At 35.0% G+C, this 20,766-nt stretch overlaps 1 protein-coding gene across 1 annotated transcript in view; it reads right to left on the reverse strand.

The window, feature by feature from the left end:
- The window catches only part of LOC150091554 (uncharacterized), a 218,221-nt gene that overhangs the window by 98,570 nt on the left and 98,885 nt on the right, over positions 1-20,766 (reverse strand). The window contains exon 5 of the mRNA XM_090376191.1: positions 7,548-7,604. Within this exon, the coding sequence (XP_090232317.1) occupies positions 7,548-7,604 (57 nt within the window). The remainder of the gene's footprint in view (positions 1-7,547; positions 7,605-20,766) is intronic.

The raw sequence follows: 20,766 nt of genomic DNA on the forward strand, positions 1-20,766 counted from the left end.
GATAACAATTAAAGATTAATATAGCTCTTTATTCTAACAGAGTTGCTGCTGAATACAAAGGGAATGACTATAATAATTCAAATAAGCATTAGCAGAGGCATATGATGCAAGAAAGCAAACTTATATAGTATCAGCCAAAAAAAAAAAACAAAAAACAAAACAATTCCCATTTCCCCATCCATTCACTCCAAAAGTCTGTCTAGTTCAGCGTTGAATTTATTTAAGCTGTCAACTTCCACAACAACAGATAGAAGTTTATTCCAGCAATCAACCACCCGCTGGCTAAAGGCAAATTTCCACATATCTATTCTACAACTGTCTTTCTTCAATTTGAATTTATGCTCCCTCAGGTGTGGAATCTGAGCAAGAGGTAGAATCCCATCAGCAATGAGTTTGCTCAAAGCATTCAAAGCCTTATGCACCTCAATCAGATCACCTCAGAGGTGCCTCGTCTCCAGACTGCAATTTTCAGAAGTTAAGCCTTTCTTGGTAACAGCAATTCTTTGTTCCACTTACTAATCTTGTTGCACTTCTCTGTACTTGTTTAAGCAGCTCTACATCTTTCCTAAAATAAGGCCTCCAGACCTATATGCAGTAATCAAGGTGTGGCTTGACCATTGCCTTATACAAGGGGACAATCACCTCTTTATCCCTTCTGGCAAAATTCTTATATACATCATTGACAAGACCCCACAAGCTATCTTCAGCCTTTTTTCATTGCTCAGAAAACTTCATATCTGACTGCAAAATTAGCCCCAGATCTTTTTCATTCTCCACTACCGAGTGTAGTACCACATAGTTGGTACTACACTTTGGGGTTACTTCTACCCATATGCAGTACTTTGCATTTGTCAATGCAAAGTCAATAGCAAATTTCAGTTGCCAGTTCTCAACCCATTGCTCAACTTTTCCAGATCCTGTTCCAGTAGCATACTGTCCTCAGTGTCATTAACAACCCTACAAACCTTCGTATCGTCTGCAAACTTGGACACTAAGCCTGATAAAACTTTATCAATATCATTGATAAATACAGAAAACAGTAATCGGCCCAACATGGACCCCTGGAGGACACCACTAATAACATTAGTCCACATAGAGCAGTGTCCATTGATTACCACTCTCTGTCTTCTCCCACTCAACCATCCCTTTATCCATAACAGCAACTTGCCTTTAATGCCATACCAATCCAACCTCTTCCACGAGCAACAATATCAAAAGCTTTCCTAAAATCCAAGTATATGATATCAAAATTATTTTTTGCATCCAGTTCCTTTTTGACCACACCATAGTATCCAATCAAGTTGGTCAGACAACACTTCCCCTGAACAAACCCATACTGTGCCTGAACTATAAATGCAATCTTGTCTAGATGATCATGAAGTGCTTCTTTAACCAGTGACTCCATTACTTCCTGCAGAACAGAAGCTAAACTAACAGGCCTGTGATTACTCGTGTCACCTTTCGATCCCCCTTTGTGAATTGGAGATACATTTGCACATCTCCAGTCTGTGGAGACCTCCCCCGAGTCCAAGGATGCCTTCATAAACATGGCTAAGGGCCTGCTTACTTCCTTTGCTGCCTCCTTTAACATAAATGGATAGATCCGTATCTCAGGTGTCTTTCTTATGTTTAACTTCAACAATCTCTCCTCCACTTTGCTCTCAGTTATTACAAAATTCTTTAGCTCCCTTTTACAGGTTGATAAACTTCTGGTATTCTCCTCCCTTAATAACTCCTCATGTGTGAATGTAGATGTAAAATACTTATTCAGTTTGTCAGCTACCTCAGCAGGATCACCATTGATATCAAGTGGACCAATCTGATTCAATCCCTTCCTTCTAGAATTTACATAATAAAGAAATCTTTACTGTTTTTCTTTGTGTCCTTTGCAAAGATTTCTCGTAATCTGCCTTTGCTTGCCTAACCTCCTTTGTGATTTGATTATAGACTATCTTATATCTACCATAGGCATCTGTCTATCCTGATAATTTATATGCATCCATGCATTTTTATTCTCTGCCATGAGTCTCATTAGTTCATCTGACATCCATTTAAGCCTAAACTTTGAACAGTATTTCTTAGTTGGTATGGAAAGCCTAGTAGCTTCCAAGATTAATTCCTTGAATGCATCCCATTTAGAATCTGCTGTTGGCAACATTATTATTTGGTAACACTGTACAGAATTAAAAAACTGTCTGAGACCTCTGTAGTCACCTACACGAAAGCAAAAACCCTTCCCTTTAACCCCTTATGGTAGTTACATCTTTGAGTAAATCCCACATCAGTACTCTGTGATCACTGCCACCTAGTGGTTCCATTATCTGCAGATGCATAATGCATGAATAATCATTGCTGATAATCAGATCAAGAGTATTACTCCCTTCAGTTGCCTCTCGAACATGCTGCTGCAGAAAACAATCAATCACCCAATAAATCCACAAAAGTCTTGCTAGTGTGCAAGTGACCAACCCAAAAGATCTAGTCTACATCTGGGAAGTTAAAATCCCCCATTATAAGACAATCTGATTTACTGGCCCACTCTATTTCTCTGTACAGTTCAGTTGTTCACTGTCCTCATTAAAGTCATTAGGCTTATAACACATTCCTACTCTCAATTTTGCTTTTCCTGGTGCTTATGTCACACCAAACTGGCTCAACACTGCCTGCACCCCCAGGTCCTTTTCATTCTCTATCACTGTCAGTGTAGTAACACAGAGTTGATACGTTGCTCTGGGGTTGCTGTTTCCCATATGTAGTACTTTACATTTGTCAATGTTAAACTTCTTTTGCCACCTCTCAGCCTATCTGCTCAACCTTTCCAGATCCTGTTGCAGCAACATAGCATCAGTAGTGTCCTTAACAACCCTGCCAACCTTTGTATCGTCTGCAAACTTGGACATTAAGCTTGATATACCATCATCAATATCATTTATAAATACAGAAAACAATAATGAACCCAACACTGAACCCTGAGGGATTTCACTAATAACATTTGTTCACGATGAGCAGTATCCATTGATTACCACTCTGTCTCCCCCCCCTCAACCATCCCTTTATCCATAGCAGCAATTTGCCTCCAATGCAACACTGCTCCAATTTGTGAAACAGTATCAAAAGCCTTTCTAAGATCAAAATATATAAAATATCAAAGTTATTCCCTGCATCCAGTTCTTTTGTGACTGCATCATAGTATCCAATCAAATTGGTCAGGCAAGACTTTCCCTTAACAAAAACCATGCTGTGTCCGAGCTATAACTGAAGTCTTGTCTAGATGATCCTGCAGTGCTTCTTTAGCCAGTGCCTCCATTAATTTGCCTGGAACAGAAGTTAAACTCACAGGTCAATAATTATTTGTGTCAGCCTTTGATCCTCCTTTGTGAATTGGGGTCACATTTGCACATCTTCAGTCTATGGGTACCTCCCCTGAGTCCAAAGAAGCTCTCATAATCTCATAATTGCTTACTTCCTTTGCTGCCTCCTTTAATATAGCTGGATAGATCCCATCTACCCCAGGTGCCTTTATGTTTATCCTCAACAATTTCTCCTCTACTTTCCTTTCAGTTATTGCAAAATCATCTAGCTCACTGCCAGAGTTTACTTCACCTCTGGCATTCCCCTTCCTGAATAACTCCTCACGTGTGAAGGTGGTAGATGACTTTCATCAACCGGTGAAATACCACCACTTTGCTTATTGGAGACTTGAAGTGGTGAAACCCATGTTTAGTCTCTAGAGAAAAGTTTAAAGCATCCCCCCCCCATACTTCTCCTTCAACCCATGCACGGTACTAAGTACTATAGGTTTTGATACCTTTCGTGTTTGGGGTTTTCATAAAAAAAAAAAAAAAAAAAAAAAAATTCTCCATCCATGTTAACTGGATTTTATGTTTCTTTACTAACAGCATGATCCCTTCTCGCCCTCCATTCTGTCTATCTTTTCTGTACACATTGTACTCCCCAAATTCCAATTCTGCATTTCTTATATCTATGCGACACCACGTCTATGATATCCCAACAATATCTGTTTTTGATGTCTTGTCCAGCACCTCAAATTTATTTACTATACTTCTTGCATTGGTGTAAATGCAAGTATACATGCACCTATTCTTACTCTTACTTACTCTAACACAGCCCATGTATTTACTTGTTCCATGATACTCCCAGCAATCCTTAAAATCCCCAATACCTCGTTTACCAGGCTGTTGCTCATTCCAATAGCAATGCAATAATCACTTTCAGTTCTACCTGTGGCTACTGTTAATTTATTAGTCTGTGAATCTCCCCCCAAGCTAGCAGTTTTCTGATCCACCTAACACTGCCTCGATAGCGTCAGTAAATATTCTTGCACTCTTTCTATTTAAGTGTATCCCATCCCTGTAGAAGCAGTCTCTCCTGTTAACAAGCACAGACCAAGCTGAGAAAAATCCTACCCCTTGAGCCTTGCACAATCTCTCCAGGACTGAATTGATCAACAAGGCTCTCATCATATACTCCTTCTTATCGTGTCTGGGCAGAATTGCAGACACTTTCAAATTCAACCCTAACTCATGGCTTTTTTTTTTCAACATTGACCTGTACTTGTTAAGTAATTCCTCCGGTCTCCTGTTCTTAATATCATTAGTGCCAATGTGTACAATATCACCTTTTGTTCCCTTAAAAGATGATATGTGCTCTACAACGTCATCAACCTTTGCCCCTGGTCCTGTTCCTCCTATCCTTTTTGCACAATATATTTCCCGTCTCCCTGACAATAGAGTCACCGATAATAACTAGCTTCTGTGGGGCCAGTGCATTCTGTCCTGAAGATTGCCACTGTGTTGCCTGATGCACAAGAGTGAGCTCTAGCATTGAGATGGGCAGCTGTGAGCTTGATGGGCTCCCCATTTTAATTCCTTCAATGTCCAAATTGATTACAACCACTGCGCTATCTGGGAAGGCAACATCTTCCCACTTACGAATTCTCTAATTTACTCACAATACAGGACTACTATCATAATCTCTGTGCTACAAAAACAATCCAATTTTTTGTGGGGTTACATACATTGGAGAATTAACACAGAAGGCTAAACTGCAGAATCAAAGAGCATAAAAAAGATGTACAATATAGAGGAGTCCTAAGGTCCAACATAGCCGTACATGCACTCCAGTGTGGTGATACTTGGGATTTCGATAGCACCAGTATCCTTTCTACTGACAGCCATGACAACAGGAGGAAATTTAAAAAAGCTTTTTTCATAAAAATGTAGCGTCACCAATCAACAGAAAACAGGGAGTTGAATTCAACCTGCAATATTTCAACCTTTTTGATAAGAAAATCAAAGAAGGAATGAAAAACATGAAAAGAAAATAGTCCAGATATCCAGGAGTGGCCCACATACAATCCCCTCCCCCTCATGATCCCCAGAACCAGCCTGCACACCAACCCTAATAACTGGAGTATGAGAGCAAAGGCCACCACTACACAAGAACCACCAGATCCTGGATAGAAAACTTGACAACATTCCATTGGCTTATGGTCTTAATCCCTCACCTATAAATTAAATGCTAGCAGCACCCTTTGCCTGTATGCACTTCAGGTTTCTGGAGGCATCAGCAAGAGGAGTCTGACAGCAGGTAAGAATGCAATCTCTATGTATTTGGTTTTACTTAATTTAATATCTGTTTTCTATTATAACGGTGATATTTTTTACTTATTATCCACAATTAATTAACTTACTGGAATAGTATATATGTAATATTATTTGTAATTCTAATTGTAATATTCAAATTTGTAAGCTTTTATATTTCTCTATCCCCCAACAGCACGTCTGATGATGGGTATCAATAAGATGCCTGAAACATCGCCTTAAATTGTATATATTGACATTGTATAAAAAACATTATGGGAATCCTGTTGTCTCGAAACTTTACTAGATATGTTGGACAAACAACTTGTGCGATCAGGGCCTGCTTAATATTCGTAAAATCAGACAAATACTAACTTATTGTGATTTTCTCTTGTACAGAAGCTGTGTCCTCATTTTGAATTTAAATCAATGTTTTGAATTTAAACCAAATAAAAACAGAATAATAAATATAATAAATATGATATTAAGAAATATTAAAATTTTGAAATATTATATTTACGTCAGGAAATCTCTTACCTGAGATATTTTTCAGGAATAACTGCATCCACGTAAGATGTAATCAGAACAGATGGAAATTATTTCAAAGACCTGCTTAAAGCTGGAAGAACTTTGTTTTTATTCCTTTGTCTTGTTGCAGGGCTCTTCCATCTTTAAGCAGGTCTTTAAAATAATTTCCATCTATTCTGATTACATCTTATGTGGACGCAGTTATTCCTGAAAAATCTCACATAACAGATTTCCTGGCTTAAAATATATTTCAAAATTTTAATATTTCTTAATATCCTATTTATTATATTTATTATTCTATTTTTATTTGGTTTAAATTCAAAATATTGATTTAAATTCAAAATGAGGACACAGATTCTCTACAAGAGAAAATCACAATAAGTTAGCATTTGTATGATTTTACGAATATTAGCGGATCTTGATCACACAAGTTGTCTGTCCAACATATCTTCATTTGTATAGTGATTTAGGCAATTAGCTTAAACTATATTATTAATTTCATGTGGTATATGAGTGGTATTAATTATAGTAATAATCTTAACATAGACTAAATAATTTATAAATCAAGAATCATCATTATAAAAAAAAGTAACTGTTTGGAAAACATTGTTTTTCATGTATTCAATCCTGTAACTGTGGAAATCTGAATTACAAGTTAATATGTTTTGTTAAATAAATAAATAATTCACAAAAGAAATCATTTTATGTAATGGACTGGCTGGCTGACAAAGTGTCAAAACTGTGGAGTAGTAACTTAATTCCAGAAAATTTTCCTTAATTAGCAAATGTAAGAATGCAGCATCTTAAGTCAGGCTGTTATAAATTGGACTGACTGTACTAAAAATAATATCATTATATCTCACATAAATTATTCTGATAAGGCAAAAAAACACAGCATATTTACATCACCTATAATAAGAAGATAGAATTACTGTAACTTAGTTATCTCAGCATGCATTCCTCTTATTTCAATTAACAACAATTGACATTTAAAAGCAATTCATTCATACAACAATGCAATGGAATGATCATATATATGTTTTAAGCTACTTTTGATAATATTTCTAACTTAATCAGCGTATTCAGCAACATGTCAAATATATTAAAAATTAACTGTTCATCAAAATATGAAACTCCTGATTTCAGAACAATGTAACTGGAAAAATAGTCAATTAAAATTAGCAAACAAAAATATTTTAAATAGAATGTATTAATAACAAATTATGTTTAAAAAAATTTAAAGCTTCATTGTGAAGTATTTGCCTAAATTAGTTTAGATATTCATTAAAACATGCACACACATACACACAACAATATACACATTTTCTCTCTGTCTCTTTTTTAATGAAAAGATGATAGCATGTGAATGTAGGTGAATATCTGCTATAAGCAAAGTGCAGGTGAATTCAACCTAACCTGATTCCTTTTTCTTCGTATATGCAGTATGGCTGGCAGTGTCTTTTCCCTTGCGATCTAAATTTGAAGTAAGTTCAAGAAACTATAGTTTGTTTAAACAGATAACAGTCAAATGTATTTATTTATTATGTTATGTTATCATGACCACGGCTGTGAAAGAATGAAATAATACACAAAACAAAATAAAAAAAAGCAGCCAATGAATACATGATTATCCATTAATATTCCTATTTGGTTTCAGAAAATAAATTTTCTACATAAAGCTTTAAAAAAAAATCCAAATGAATATATTTTAAAATGAACGAAGAAAGAAATAAACATTCCATTATACAAAAATTCAAAATAAAAATTAATACTTATATCAGTATATAATATGAATTCTTATAAAAAAGAACCAGTACAAAGAAGACAAAGATGATCGTATTGGTAATATATTTGCTATATACGTGCATGTACACACACACACACACACACACACACACACACACACACACACACACACACACACACACACACACACACACACACACACACACACACACACACAGTGCAACCATGATATAGTGATGGTTCATAAAATTTTTTTAAAAATATTAATCAAAATAAATATTTGTTACATTCATCAGTGTTAACACCTTGACTGCCAAGATAGTTTAAGAAAAAATTTCCCACGGGGACAAAAAATATTTAGTAAATAATTTGATTAGTAATTCTAAAATATATACTTTGATGTCAGTGTTATGTTGTTTTTTCACTTAAAATCTCAAAAAAGGGTCTTTTTTGTGTCACATATGTGACTGACGTGGTTCAGTAAGTTACTTTATTTCTATAATGAATTAAGGGCTTATGCCTCAGACTGCGAGAGAATTCTCTTGCAGTCTGAGGCATAAGCCCTTAATGCATTATAGTCTTATTCATCTTATACACCATCAGGCATCTCTCATATTGTGGAGTTATACTTCATAACTGTTTTGCCATTATTACATCACTTGGGTACCTACCCACCGATCGAAGAAGGGCCAAATAGCTCTGAAACGGTGCCACCTGGGGGGGTGGTATCCACCGAGAATAAGTTGTTGTTGTTATTTGGTTTTTAGGAGCATTAGAAACTAAGGCCATATTGCTCCAGGGATATGCGGTGGTCATTCCCTGACCTTTCCGCATCCTCCGTATTTGGTGGTCACAGGCTCGAACCTCGGTCTAATCAAGAAGCGTGTGCTATGCACTGCCGCTCCTGCCCACCTGGATACAGAGGCGCCTCTGAGAATAAGTAACAAGTCTTCTCCCTTAGTGAAGCGTTACTATTATTCAGAGTAGTGCAATGTCATGGCAACTCGTCGTGAAGATATTCACAATATGAGATATGATTTAAACGATGCCGCTTTTGCAAATAATTTGCTAATCTAGAATTGGCTGTGTTCTAATATGATGCAGTTGCACTAACTTGTACATGGTTACTTTATTTCTTGAGAAGCCATGTCTGCCACATATGTGTGACCATATTAGGTCACACATGAAGGTCGTTTGTGAAAAGTTTATTGCATGTGTGCTTATCACCAACTTGTCGAAATAAGTTTGTCAGTTTTGTTGAAGCTTTTTACAAAACAATTTCATTAAAAAAAGGCCAATAGTGCACTGTATTATCCATTATATTGTGTTGTGTGTCTTTTTACAAGTTTGTACAAGTATGTTAAAAAAAAAATTTAAAAGCAATGGCTAAAAGAAAATTACTAAAAGAAGAGGAATTGAGAGAAATTGCAGAAAATCTTAGTACTTCATCACATGAAAAACAAGATTTTAACTCAGATGATTCGGTAAAAAATCCTGACTGGGATATTTCATCAAACGAAAGAGACACTGAAATACTGGAAAATATTGAAGAAAGCATTTCAAGACTAGGTGGCAGAAGAAAACGGTGATGAGCAAATTTAAAACACTGAAGAACCTGAGATTGAAGTGACTGAAACAAATGAAGTTATTGAATAGAGTGAATACAAAGAATGCCAAAAAACATTGGATTTTACAGGCAAATCAGGACTGCAAATAGACGTAGCAAGAAATATTACTCATTTTGAGGCCTTTTCATTATTTTTTGACAAATAATAAATAATTTTTAAATAACACTGGTCAACATGTAAAATGTTACAAAAATGAAAATACCCAATCTTGACAAATTTTACGCAGCTGATCACGAAAATCACATTAAAATTTGTTGATTGACTCTTGTTTTTGAATTACAGTTGGGATCTCATTAATGAGTTACCCTACATTATCAACTAAGACTCTCTGAAAAATGCATGCCAACACCGCAGGTTCAGTATCATTATGCTCTTGTCACGTGATTGGCAACTGTCGTCTTGCTCTGCATCACATGATAAGTTGTTGTCACCTCAAATGCGTCTTCAATCTGTTGCAGTAATCCTCGAATGCCACTAGGTACTGGGTGATTTGTTCTCGGTTAATGGTTGTTCTTTGAAAGATTCCTACTTTTTACGCAGTATTTGTGTTATGTAAGATAAATATGCCTCGTAATTGCGTAAATAGTCCGGATGACTTCTTTTACGTATTGTGGAGAAGTCATATTAGTTTCAAGAAAGCGTCCCTCAACTCAAGCTATAAAAAAGGCCTACGTCTTGTACTTTGGGTCTAAAGTAGGTGACCAGGACAAGACCTGGGCTCCACACATATGCTGCACTATCTCTTCATCAAAACTCAATGTGTCGCAAATCGAAAGGGATGTTTTATGCCTTTAGCAGTGCCCATGGGAGCCAACAAATCACATTACAGACTGTTACTTCTGTGTAGTGCCTATTAGAAAAGGGAGGAAAATGAAGTAAAAGTGGACAGTGCAGTACCCAAATATATCATCTGTAATTCATCTCGTGCCTCATGGTGAAGTATTACCTAATCCTGAACTACCCAACTGTTTTTCTTTACACTCTGATGAAGATGAAGACACTGATCTACATCCACTTGATATACACGAAGAAGTGCAGCAGCCATCTACATCAAGGGATCCACCATTTTGTCCAAACCTTTATCCTTCTGAACAACACAAGATCATAGAAAGTGAGCTTAATGATCTCATCAGGGATCTCGAACTGCCAAAAAATAAGGCAGAGCTTTTGGCCTCGAGGCTACAACAGTGGAATCTTCTAGACCATTCTGTGAAAGTGACAATATTTCATACTTGAAATAAAGACCATGATAAATTCTATCAAACAGAAGGTGAACTCGCTGTTTTTATAAGAATGTTGATGGTCTAATGGAAGCAATAAACATGAGGCACATTCCTGAAGAATGGTGACTATTTATAGATGCTTCTAAGATTAGCCTTAAGACTGTGTTATTACACAAGGAAATATGCTGCTTCAGTGCCTCTTGTGTGTGCCATCTACAAAAAAGAAACATATGCAAACATGGAGAACATCCTCTTAGTTGTAGACTATCAGAAGTATGAGTGGCAGATTGTGGTGATTTAAAGATAATTGGCATTTTATTAGAATTACAAAAGGGTTACACTAACTACTGTTGCTTTCTCTGCGAGAGTGGGATAGTCATGCCAACGATATGCACTATGAGAAGAAGAATTGGCCTCGACAAAAATCATTAACACCCGGAATGAAGAATGTAGCATATGAACCTCTGATAGATCCAAATAAGTTTTACTTTTACCACACCATTCCACATCAAACTGAGGCTCATGAAAAATTTCGTGAAGGCTTTGAAAATGAACAGTCCTGCTGGTGTTTCTAAGAAAGAGGTGGTGGTGGTGCACTTGGGGTCCTTGGTTTATTTTTAATTCACTTTTGTGGAAGTGGTACTCTTTCTTTGGTGACAGTGAATGTACATCTCCTTAGACATAAGTCTCCTTGCTTTCTTGCATCACATGCCTCTATTACTATTATATTCTTTAAATGTAAGTTTAAAAATTTGAAATGTGTTTTTGATTACTGTATATAATTTGTTATATAATTAAAGTATGAGTAAACTATGGGTATTTCTGTTTGGTTTTTGTATGTTTTTTTTTTCATTAATTTTAATACATTAACTGGCATGCTTAGATTTTATACACTTAAAAACAGTGAAACTTATACGTTTAATTATCTATTAGAATTACATCAGTGCACAAATTTTAGTAATCCTTCAGCACGATATTCATTTTTGATCTCTATTATTAATCATTTTTTAGATGGAAAACTTTAGCCATAAATGTTTTTTTACAATATCATGTATGTCAAAAAATACCCATTACAATGGTAACTTTACAGAGGAGTTGGTTTTTTTTTGCTTCACTACCCTGAGATTTCGGTCGTCACTACCCATCATTAGAAATAAAAATATTGTTTCTAATGATGTTTTCTGATCATATTATCATGAATAAAATCATGTTATAATGTCAAAATTAAGATTAAATTTTTAAAGTTTCCCATTTTAAATTATTTCTTACCCCCTCCCCCCATAATCAACAAATTGATAAGTGAAAAAAATCCACCATGTGCCTTGTGGAATTTTGCTTGTCCACCAGACAGCTAATAAATAAATGAAATTACAAAATACACATTTCTATTTTATCATTCCATCTAATTCATGTTTTCAGTAACTTGAATTGGCCCTGGTCAATTGCTTCATATTATTAAACCTCTTAGTGTATGTATAGATTATTTCATGCTAGACATTTACTATATCAACAGTGACTGCTGTCTGCAATCTAAACGTCAAAAAAATTCAGTCTTCAAATGAGATCAATTTGCTGAACTGAATTTTTGTGACAGTGAGACTGTTGAACTGTTGTCATACCATAAAAATTCTGAAACCAATAATCTGTATGTATTCTTTTAGAAACTAAATATATTATACTTATTCAGGAAGGAGTGCTCCTAAATTAACTTTAATAACTTTTCTCAATCACCTGCACATCTTGCAACTCAAACCTCTCACTATTTTCTTTCTGATATTTTACTGGGGAAGTGAAATAAGCTGCCTATACCTCGATCATCAGAACACTTACTGGTATTGCCTGACAATCACTGTAGGTAAATCATCTGAAGAGTGCAAAATCAAAAACTTTATTGCCTGCATTTTGCAAATGTTTTTGTTATTCTGATTATAACTTGTTTTTGAAATTATAAATAATTTAGCAGAAAGTCAATCCAAATTGTCTCCTTGCATCTCTTTTTTTGAACTATCAAGTGCATGTAGACATACAAGTACAATTCAAGTTTTGCTTATAATTATAAACTTTTTCTTTTCATCTTCTGATTTCAAGATATAAGTACACAACAACTCAACTGCTTTAGCTGATAATCAAAAGGCAGAATGTACTATACATGAATCGCCCATTGTTTTTGCCTTATTACAGTGTCCTTGGCGTACAAGTGTGTTAGTTGTCTGACAGCACCAGGGTTTTCCCCCATCTCTGCCATCCTTGGTGTACAGCTAGAACAAATATATTGATTTTAAATATCTGAAAGAGTTATCTTCTCCTTACATTAAGGGTCTAAACAGAGCATTCCCATATTAACTATGATTTTTTTTCTGTCTCTGTAATGTCACAAAAATGGTGGCAGCTTTCTTTTCTCTTATATTAAAAAAAATATCATTACAGGCTGTACTTAAATACTGCAGACTGTGTGTGTGTGTGTGTGTGTGTGTGTGTGTGTGTGTGTGTGTGTGTGTGTGTGTGTGTGTGTGTGTACATAATATAAATCATGATGACAGTTCACAAATAGTAACAGCACAACAATATCAAAGTGAAATAGGAGTAGTTAATTGCAAAGAAGGCAGAATTTTAGCATAAACTACACCACCTACCAAAAAAAAGCAGAAGCAATAGAAACACAAGGAGACAGAAAGTAAGCAATAACAAAAGCAAAAGGGAAAAATATATACATACATATTTAATTATTTTTCCGTTTCACATAATATACACAAATGTTAAATATATATATATATAGATGAAATGGGAGTGGAGCAAAAAAAAAAAAAAAAAACACATATACAAGAGACAATAGCTAATTCCTGAAAGTTGAGTATGAGGTTGATATGAAAGGCATAGCAGCAAGAGAGAGATTCGAGAGACATGCGAGTGAAGGTCAGGAAAGTCCTATGCTATGTTTGCAAGGAGAACACCTGTGCTTGTTTATGTGTCAGTGAGGTTAGGTAGAATATTCCGTAGCCAAGCGGCCAGGAAGAGTGCAGTAGCACACGCTCTTTGAGTAGACTGGGGTTCAAGTCCCTGACCACTAAATACAGTTGATCTGCCAACCTGCACTGGATCAGCATGGCAGATTACAGTCCATTTCTCTCAACATTAATCTTTGAAGAGACTTCCACCCTGCAGTGGATTGATAATGGTTGCAGTTTATGTCAATAGAGACTACATTGTTTATCAGAAGACAGGAAAGAGTTTAGAATTTTAGGAAATGTATCAGAATCTTTAACATTTTTTTGCACTTTCAGCATTATATTTCATTCTACAGGAACTTGCTTTGGTTCTAAAAGAGGATTTCACAATTATACTCTTCCAACTGGTCAGAGATCTGCTTGACAACTCACTCTCCATTGACACAATACAGCTCCAAAGTCACTTGCTCTCTCTCTCTCTCTCTCTCTCTCTCTCTCTCTCTCTCACACACACACACACACACACACACACACACACACACACACACACACACACACACACACACGTGTATATATGGTAGAACCTCATAAACCTGGCAAAAATTCTGACAATAAAATGCACCTTTGTTTTAAAAGGAAAATTTTGGAAATAATCATTTTATTGCATATAATTAAAATATACAATTACATGGGTTACTAAACAAAATGTTCAGTGTAAAATGAAGCCTTTACACATCATATAAAGCCAATTATATGTTGTTGCTATGGCCATACTTGGTATTACTGAAGTAATGGTCTAAACTTTTGCTTTTTTCAAACAGTGCAACGTGTTCATGAACATCAGGGACACTGCTGATTTCATACTGCTTGAAAGCCACAGCAACCGTTTCATGTTTCATTAATTCACACTAATTTTTCATCCATTTGCATACCTAGAAAATCATTTGTCTGTGTGTCAAATCGTAGTTTGGTGCCTCCATCCATTTGTCACACCCCTCACGTGAATACCTTTAAGAGTTTATTAATTGAGATATCCAGTTGGCTACAATTGACAAAGGCCTCCTGGAATTGAACTAACTCCATGTTTAATTCAACGACTGTCTTTTCTATTGCTTTTGTTAAATATAATCTGCAAATGGTCACACAATAAAAGAGTTAGCCTTTTAGGCCACCTGGATGTTTTGACCATACTGTCTGTAGTCATGACTAAAGAAAAAACATCACTATGAACCAGTATATGTTCGGACCATAAAGTGCAAGGAATTTTAGAAAATAACATTTTTCAACTTTCATCTTGATCACAGAACGGAAATAACATGGTGTGTGTGTGTATGTTAAGTTCTTAAATGGAGAAATTATTTGTATTGCTGCATGCGTAAAAAAGACATGAAATCCAAAATTAGGTAAGGAAGGCACACGTTGGAGATGGAGACAGACCAATCTATATTTACGAATTTAGTAAATCAATACAACAAAACACTAACTTCATACCGTAAAAGTGATTTTATTTTTATTACTCAACTAAAAGACCGAAAGCCAAGACTTGTAACATTCCTGTACTATTTGGACAAGTTAAACTCCATAAACTCGATTTTCCCATACGCCCAATTGTTTCCTACAAAAATTCCGCATTTTCACACAGCTACACATGTATATAACATCATAAAACCTTTTAGACAAATGATAAAATTCGGTATAAAAAATTATGACACTATTTAACAGTCTTAGAGATGTCAAGCTTCGCGGTAACGATAAATTATTTTCGTTAGATGTCACTTCCTGTACACCGATGTAAATGTAGACTATACTCTTGATATAGTTTGAGAATTGTTAAACGATAATACCATCGCAATTAATTACTCTAATTTACCTAAAAAGAAATTTTCCATTTGATCAAGCTTCTACTTGAAGCTAATTATTTTGCTTTTAAAGATATGGTATACAAGCAGATTTTTGGATTATCTATGGGACTGAGCCTGAGCGGCCTAATAGCAGAGATCTATCTTGATAATATTGAACACATACATTTAACACTGTTCCTCCCCCCACATTACTTACTATTGGAGATACCTCGATGATGTACTCATTATAATGGATTATGACACCACTCAGGACATTCTACAGACATTTAACAACATTCATACAAGACTGCATTTTACATTGGAGGAAGAACATATAGAAACAAAAGCTCTAAATTTCTTAAATTTCACTCTTACACGAGATACGCAAAAAACACAATTTAGATTCTACCAAAAACCCACCAATACGGGGATGTTCTTGCACTACAGAAGTTATCATCCATTTACTTATAAAAGGTACATAATATTTAACCAGTTCCTTAATGTGCACAAATATTCTATTTCTGAACCCACCTTAGATTTAGAAATTGATATACTAACCAATAGGTTTTAAATAGGGGCTATCCACTTTCCACTATAAATCAAATCAGATTACAAGCTCAAAATAAGTCAGAAAATACGATATTAATTTAATGAAATTAATGAAACCAATAAAAAAATACTTTCTATTCTTATAGAAAGTAGAAATAGAAAGTATTCTAAAATGCTTTCTATTTCTATTCTGTATGTCGAACAATGGTATAAGCAACTCAATAAACTCTTTAAAGATACAGAATTCAAAATTGTAGCCAGGCCTATGCAGAAGCTCCATAATATATTAAGAAATCACACAGTTCTCTCTCTCTCGATACAAGTAGATGATCTTGTATACAATATTTCTTGTGGTCAGTGCGATTCATCATATCAAGAGTCAACTTTGTGCACTCTTGATTTATGCATGAAACAATACGCTGCTTTGGTCCACACATCATGCGCAAACGTATTCCTATTTAATGAAGCGGAAATCTTAAACATACAACATAATTACTTAAAATTATTGATTGTTGAGACCCTTGAAATGAAGCTTCACTCAAATTCTATCAATGTGTGCCGTCATTACCTAATTTTGGATTTATGGTCTTTTTTATGCATGAGGCAATACAAATAATCTCTCCATTTAAGAACTTAACACATACACACTTTGCGTTATTTCTATCATACTGTGATAAAGACGAATAGTTGAAAAGCGTCTGCTTAAGGAGGAAAATACAGTGAATTTCGCTTAATTTATATGTCAATGTGTTTATCCAAGTTTTATAATTGTGATTTTAAATTATTTATTCTCGTATATGGTTTTTCAATTTGAACTATTTTAATTATTCTGACTGAATGTCTTCTCGCACTCAGTTTTTTCCTGAGTTTGTTTGATGTGTTTCAGGGTTAGGTTGGGTTGGGGATCTCAGCTTTCGATTCCATTGTGCACCGAAGTGAAAGAATTCACTAAAATCATTTTATCCGTTTATTTTATTTTATTTGTTTACATTTGGAGAGCATCGACTGGAAGCATTCTACGCAAAAAATTGAGGTAATCTCTTACTCTTTTAAATATATTGTTACAATGTAGAAGTTATTGAGCCTAGTACCTCTGTATTTTTTACAAATACTATGTTTATAATATGATTGAATTTATAGTATTATTTTGTTGTATCTTTTTTATGCTAAAAGTCAATGTCCAGCTATCTTCTGTTAATAAGTGAGTCAAGTTACTGGCAGTTTTAGCATAAGTTTAACAAAATAACAGAATTCATAATATAAACATAGTATGCATAAAAACTGATACCAACCCAGGCCTTTTCAAAACTATGGCACAGAATTATAGCACATATTTCACTTCAGGAAACTTTCCTGAACATCACACTCAAGTTAAAAAAAAAAAAAAAAAAAGTTCTTGTAATAGCAATTGTTATAATTAATGTAATTACATAAATATAGCTATGAGAAATTCTGCTGTAGCTTCCTTAAGCAGCAAGCTATTTGATGTCAAGCGAAATCAACACTATGATATGATCAAATAGTTCACTGATAATCAACACTCCTCTGTGATGTCCCTCATTAACCCCAGGGGCTCACATCTGGTATGACTTGGCACATCCAGAGTCCTTTCTAGGATAGGATTAGTGGTGTCAACTTGGCAAATCCCCCCCCCCTTTTTTTTTTTTTTTAACTGTCTGAACAGTTTCCTTCCACTTTACATCCAACTCTACTCTTCTCCCCATTTCTTTTCCTGGGCTCTCTCCCTCCTTTTTGCTGGAGAGGAAGCTCCATCAGGTGTCCCTCCAACTGTCCTGGTTCAGATCCTCATGGATGGATCCAGGGAGGTGCCTTCTTTAGTGACTGCACCTCCCTGTAACTAAGTGGCCAAATGAACAATACAAACAGACCAACACAACTCACACTCATCTGGTTTTGTAGTCTTGAATCTTCACAGCACCACCAAGTGGTTTTGTGGGGAACCACTGGTACTGCCAAACAAATATGCTATGTCCACCATAATCACTGGATTTGGCTCTTTATGTACCCACCCCTCCCCACAAACTTAAAGTGCACTTGAAAGATCCAGATTTGCAGACAGGAAATTATTCAGAACATGATACAAGAACTATTAGTAATTCTAAAAGGAAAGTATCAAGAATGTTTCTAGAAGTTGCACACATGTTGAAATCAGTGTGTAAAGCGTCAAGAAGACTTAGTTTGAAAGAGATCAATTCAAATAGCTGGCAAGCTTCATCTCCCAAATATTACCTGTTCCTAAACTTTTTTGATCACAACTGTATATGGCATCAGAGAGTGAGGAACAATGAACTATTTTTAGCTAATTCTGAAACAAATGGAATTTATCTCATGGTTAATTTTGTCTCTGTACTTTGCAGAAATATAAAATAAACAGCCTATAAAGCTTTACTTACATACCAAAATTTTGGGTTATTTTGTCTTAAGTATTTTGAAAGAAACATCTAATAATCTGGAATAGCTGATAAATCCAGCATTACCATGATCTTGCAGATGGTGGATTATTAGGCTTCAGAAGTCTAATATACTGGACTATATTTTTGACCATTATACAAATCAGCACAATACAAGGCAGAGTAACAAGGTACTACTGTACTTCAAAAGCTATAGCAACAATTTCTGTGTTTGAATACAATTTACAAAGTTGAAGCAACTGCACTTAAAACATGTAACTCAGTAATTTTTAGATGATCATTATTTATTTTTATTAGCATGATTTTCAAAAGGTACCAAGATTTTATGAGGTTTTACTGTATATACAATATACATAAATGAAGATTCCTCCTAAAATGGATGGTGTGCAAAAGAAATAAAAGATGATTTTTAAAATGTGCCAGATTTATGAGATTTTTCTGTGTGTGTGTGTGTGTGTGTGTGTGTGTGTGTGTGTGTGTAGACAAATGTACATTTTCAGTGTATTCGGTAGAAGTGCTGACCTGTCTAGTGTAATTATCATGGAAAAAATTGAGAATGCCTGCAAGGTAAAAGCAGATAACCTGAAATTAAATTAGATTAACATAAAAATAATAATGATAACAATGATGGTACCTAAAGCAGTGGGTCTAGGGCTTTAATTACTTCTTCAAAGGGTCGGCAGCCAAAACTGTAGGAGCCACTGCAATAAGCTCTATTTCTGTTATAATGTATGCGTACGAAACATATACATTATAGCCGACAGAGACCAAAAGGAAGGAATAAAATTCAAACATAAATAAAAATAAATATAAAATAGAGTTAAAAATCTAAAATAATTCCAATTAAATCTTATTAAAGTAAAAATTAATGAAAGTTTGAATTCAAAAAAGAAGGCAAAATACAGTATGAAATTTAAAAAAAGTAACTTAAGATAATGGAATAAAGTCAGGTTTATGCCAACTTACTGTGTGCTGACACTGGAATCAGTTAAATTTCACCATGATTTTATTAAGTTATCTTAAATTACTTTGTTTAAATTTCATACTGTATTTTGCCTTCTTTTTGAATTCAAACTTTCATTCATGTTGAATTGCAAAACACCAGTTGAGGAATGGCATTTTTCCTTTAACAAGATTTAATTGACATTATTTTAGCTTTTTAACTCTATTTTATATTTATATATTTATTTTTATTTATGTTTGCTCCAAACATAAATAAAAATAAAATTATTTAGTTATTGTTGTTATTATTATCATTATTTTTATGTTAATCTTTTTTTTTTTTTTTTTTATGTGAACCCCAAACATGAGAGGTATTAGAACCTATAGTACTTAGTACCGTGCTTGGGTTGGAGGTTGAGAAGATGAAAGAAGATATTTGTTGACATTGGACTTGAACTTCTGTAGATTGTAATTTTCAGGAAATACGTATGAAGGAAGGTTGTTCCTCATTTATTCATTCTGGAACAAGAATGAATAAATGAGGAAGATGAAAAGTTGGTTCTGTGGGTTTGAAGTTGGACAGTAAATGGATGTTGGCTGGTGGTGGCACGTGTTCAGACTGTTTTGAAAGAGAGAGCAGGAATTATAGAAGCCAATTCAGAAGAACAGTGCCCAGGGAAGTATCTATAGAAGAGGCATGCAGCAGAAACAGTGCGTCTATGAGACAGTGAGTGGAGAGACTCTGTTAGAGATGAATCATTAATTAACCTAACTGCCCTCTTCTGAATGGAATCAAGAAGCCTGAGAGAGGTTTTGGGGGCACCACCCCAGATGTGGGAACAATATTCCATGGCAGGGCGGATTTGCAATTTATACAGAGTGAGCAGCTGTTTGGAAGAAAAGTAACGCCGACAGCGAAAGAGAAAAACCAAGTTTTTTAGATGCAGAAGAAGCTATATTTGTAACGTGCTTGTGCCAAGAGAGATTAGAAGTCAGGGTAATCCCCAAAAGAGATATATCCTTTTGCCTAGAAATCGGAGTGTCACTAAAGATAAGCATAGGAGCAGAATAATCCTTTTTGCGAGATATAAGACAAGACTGAGTTTTAGAAGGATTGAAATCAACTAAGTTGTCTTTGCCCCACTGGAGAATTACCTGAAGATCGGCATTTAAGGAATTGGTAGCAGATTTTCGAGAAGTTGAAGCTGATTGAGCAGGACAAGGTTTCTCAAAATGGAAAGTTGAATGCAATGTGCTATCATCAGCAAAACTATGGATAGGATTTCCAGTCAATGGAAGAAGGTCATTGATATACAAGAGGAAAAGTCA

Source organism: Mastigoproctus giganteus, chromosome 1, assembly GCF_048544385.1.
Source record: "Mastigoproctus giganteus isolate SK-2022 chromosome 1, ASM4854438v1, whole genome shotgun sequence".
In the NCBI taxonomy this organism is placed as follows: Eukaryota; Metazoa; Arthropoda; class Arachnida; order Uropygi; family Thelyphonidae; genus Mastigoproctus; species Mastigoproctus giganteus.